The 3,739-nt window shown below is 40.1% G+C and overlaps 1 protein-coding gene across 1 annotated transcript; it reads right to left on the reverse strand.

Annotated features, from left to right (window-relative positions):
• Positions 1–550: 550 nt before the first annotated feature.
• On the reverse strand, positions 551–1,260 carry LOC122725185. Its single transcript, XM_043962184.1, has 2 exons — positions 882–1,260; positions 551–610 (listed from the first exon to the last, which is right to left on the reverse strand). Exons 1-2 carry the CDS (start codon positions 1,255–1,257, stop codon positions 576–578), a joined length of 411 nt encoding a protein of 136 aa, XP_043818119.1. The 5' UTR covers positions 1,258–1,260; the 3' UTR covers positions 551–575.
• Between the last annotated feature and the right edge of the window lie 2,479 nt (positions 1,261–3,739).

The following is a 3,739-nucleotide window of genomic DNA, read 5'->3' on the forward strand; positions in this document are numbered from 1 at the left end:
GAGGTCCATGTTGCAATTCTTTACAGCCCAATATGCCTTGTGTTCAAGCTCGACTGGAAGGTGACAAGCTTTTCCATAGACCAATCGGTAAGGGGACATGCCTATGGGAGTCTTGTAAGTTGTTCGGTAGGCCCATAAAGCATCTTCTAGTCTGGCACTCCAATCTTTTGGGTTAGGGGAGACTGTCTTCTCAAGGATGGCCTTGATTTCTCTATTGAATACTTCAGCTTGCCCATTTGTCTGAGGGTGGTAGGCTGTGGATGTTCTATGGATCACATTGTGTTTCCTGAGGAGGCTTTCCACTACCTTGTTGCAAAAATGGGTCCCTCTATCACTGATGATTGCCTTTGGTACTCCATGTCTGGCAAAGATGTGGGACTTCACAAAGTCTACTACGGCCTTGGCATCATCAGTCTTTGTTGCTCTAGCTTCCACCCATTTGGATACATAATCCACTGCAAGGATGATGTAGGTGTATCCCAAGGATGGTGGGAATGGGCCCATGAAGTCTATGCCCCACACATCAAACACCTCACAGACCATGATGGGGTTCTGTGGCATTTGATTTCTTTTGCTCAGATTTCCAGTTTGTTGACACCTAGCACATGATCTGCAAAACATAAAAGCATCTCGAAAAATAGTGGGCCAAAACAGACCACTTTCAAGTATCTTATGAGCAGTTTTTCTGGGACCAAAGTGTCCACCACAACTATATGAGTGACAAAAAGTGAGTACTGAAGCTATTTCTTGGTCTGGAATACATCTCCTTATCATTTGGTCAGCACAATGTTTCCACAAATATGGCTCATCCCAAACATAGTATTTGGCATCTTTCTTTATCTTATCTTTGGTGTGCTTTGGCATGTCAGAAGGCAAGTTACCTGTGGCTAAGTAGTTTACCATGTCTGCGTACCATGGCTCATCAGATTGGGCAAGGAAGATTTGTTCAAGGTGGTCATTCTTATATTCTTCAGATTCTGAGAGATGTTGCAAAGGTGTCTGCGCAGAGGTGGTTTCAGAAGTCTCCTTCTGTGCAAGACTTGACTGCAAAGGAGATGGCGCAGAACTGGATTCAGAAGCTTCCTTTTGCGCAGGACTTGGCTGAAAGGGAGGCGGAGGAGAGCTAATTTGCATGGGAAGCTGAATGGGCGCGCCTGAGAGGCTTTCAGATGCCTCTTCTTGCGCAGGGGTGGTCTGTACTCCATTCTGAAGTGGTGCAACTGGTTTCTGTACTTCCTGTAGCGGTTTGCAGTTCATCTGATGGATGCTGCAAACTATTTCCTTAAGTTTCGACTCTTTCTGGCTCTCATTCCTGCAAAGATCATCATTTAGTATATCATCTTGATTTACAAAAAAAATATTTTCACTCAAACAATCAATGATATCTAAATTATCAACAGATTCTGTTTGATAAGTTTGTTTAGGCAAACAATTTTCTGGTTGTTTCTCTTCAGCAGCTTGTTGTTGTACTTGTGAACTTTCATCATTTGTCTTATCATCTTGAAACTCTTCCTCTCTCCTTAACATGTTTGCATTTAATGAGGTGGTCATTTGTTCTATCTGCTGTTGGATGCTTTGCATAGAACTTGCCAATGTCTCCATCATCTTCTCAAGGTGTTGGTTGGAACTTAGAGGTGCTGGTTGGGCTTGATATCCTTGATAGTCCTGGTAGTTGTTAGTCCTAGCATAACCAAAATTCGGTTGGTCTCCCCAACATGGATTGTAGGTGTCAAGGTAAGGATCATGTCTTGGTTGTCCATAGGATCCTTCAAATGCATGTACTTGTTGAAGTTGTTGAGCTTGACCTATAACAAGACTTTTCAAAGCAGAGGTTAGTTCAGAAATTTGAGAAGTGAGAACAGATGTACCTACCTCATTGACTCCTTCTTGCAATTGCTTTTCATCTCCATATTGTCTAGATGCTACTGCAAGTCTTGAAATCAACTCTCTAATTGCTTGAGGTGTGCTATCTTTAATTGAACCTCTACATGCTACATCAATGAATTTCCTTTCGGATGGTAGCAAACCTCCATAGAAGAATTCTATGAGTGATCTTTCTGAAATGTCATGTTGAGGACAATTTGTACACAATCTATTAAATCTTTCCCAGTAATCATACAAATCTTCAGTTTCTTCTTGCTTAATGCAACTAATCTCTCTTCTTATGCCTATTATTTTAGAAATTGGAAAATATTTATTCAGAAAGGCTCTTACCATACCTTCCCAAGAAGTGATTGATCCAGGTGGCGAGTAAAATAACCAATCTTTGGCATAATCATCAAGTGAGAATGGGAATGCTCTTAATTTAACATGCTCTTCAGATATGCCTTGTGGTCCCATGGATGAACAAACAAAATGAAATTCTTTCAAGTGCTTATGTGGATTTTCATGCTCCAAACCTTTAAATTTAGGTAGTAGATGTATCAAACCTGTTTTGAGCTCAAAAGGGGCTGTCAAAGGTGGGTAAGTGATGCACCATAGCGCTTGATCATCAACAGGGGCGGCCAACTCTCTCAGTGTTCTTTCTCTTGGTATTGGTGCCCTCTTGGCTGGATTTTCTGGTTCAATATCAGCATGTACAGCAGGTCCAGCTGGTCTTTGAACAGGGGCAGCAGGTTGCACATGAAATTCAGCCATCTCAGCAGCTGTTTGGGCAATTTCTGCAGCTGTGTCTGCAAGGGCTGGTTCTGCAGATTCTGGTGCAGCAGATTCTGGTTCTGTTGAGGTAATTTCTATGTGTGCTATCTCCTGGACAGCAGGTAATGCTTGTTCTGTAATTTCTACATATGCTGTTTTTTGGATAGCAACAAATTCAGCAGGTGTTGTTTGAGCAGCAGTGTTTATGGCTGCCTTTTGGACAGCAGCTGGTTCTGTTTCTCGGAACAGCAGTCTTGACAGTAGGTGTAGAAGGTAATTGCTCAGTAGCATTGTTGAGGGTGGCAGATCTGGTAATGAAAGAAAAATAAAAAAGTAAAATCAATTTCCTGGCAACGGCACCAATTTTTGACTCGCGGTTGTCGAAGCCGGTCAAAAATAACCTTCTTGGTTATCAACAATTTACAACTGCAGATAGTGGTGAAGGATCGAATCCACAGAGAATTGATTACCTATTTATTTTTCTCAACAAGACCAATAAAATAAACTGAAACAATGAGATAAACAAAAAATGAGATAAAAACTGAAAGTGGGATCAAACGAGATAAACTGAAATTGGGATAAAAAACTGTCAACAAAATAACAGGGGGGGTTTGAGATTGATTGTAGTAAACTAATAATGAGAAAAATAATGGAAAGCAAATAATTAAATAAAATATAATCAATAATGAGAAAACTCTAGTTGAAGTATTGGACCCACTTTAGTCGTTGGGATTGATCACAGACACTTTGTTCTTTTGGGTTGATTCAATAGATTAGTTATGGAGATGGAAGACGCTTCTCACCACCATTATCTCTCCTTATTATTAAATTAATTAGGGAACTTCCTCTAATTAATTACTAATTAACAAATTGCCAAGGAACGTCCTTGGGCCTTAGGCATCAAAACAATTGTCAATTGCATTAAGAAATAGAGAGACCCAATCCTAGCTACCCAAACGTATGGAGATAACTCTAGATCATGCAATTTCCTTGGATTTTATCCTAAGTGTTCTCATGTAAGAATAATCTAAGCAATTACGGACTTAAATTATTCAAACTAACAAATAATTATTTTGCAATAAAAAATCAACGTAGATCTCAA

This window comes from Manihot esculenta, chromosome 11 (genome assembly GCF_001659605.2).
Source record: "Manihot esculenta cultivar AM560-2 chromosome 11, M.esculenta_v8, whole genome shotgun sequence".
NCBI classification, from domain to species: domain Eukaryota; kingdom Viridiplantae; phylum Streptophyta; class Magnoliopsida; order Malpighiales; family Euphorbiaceae; genus Manihot; species Manihot esculenta.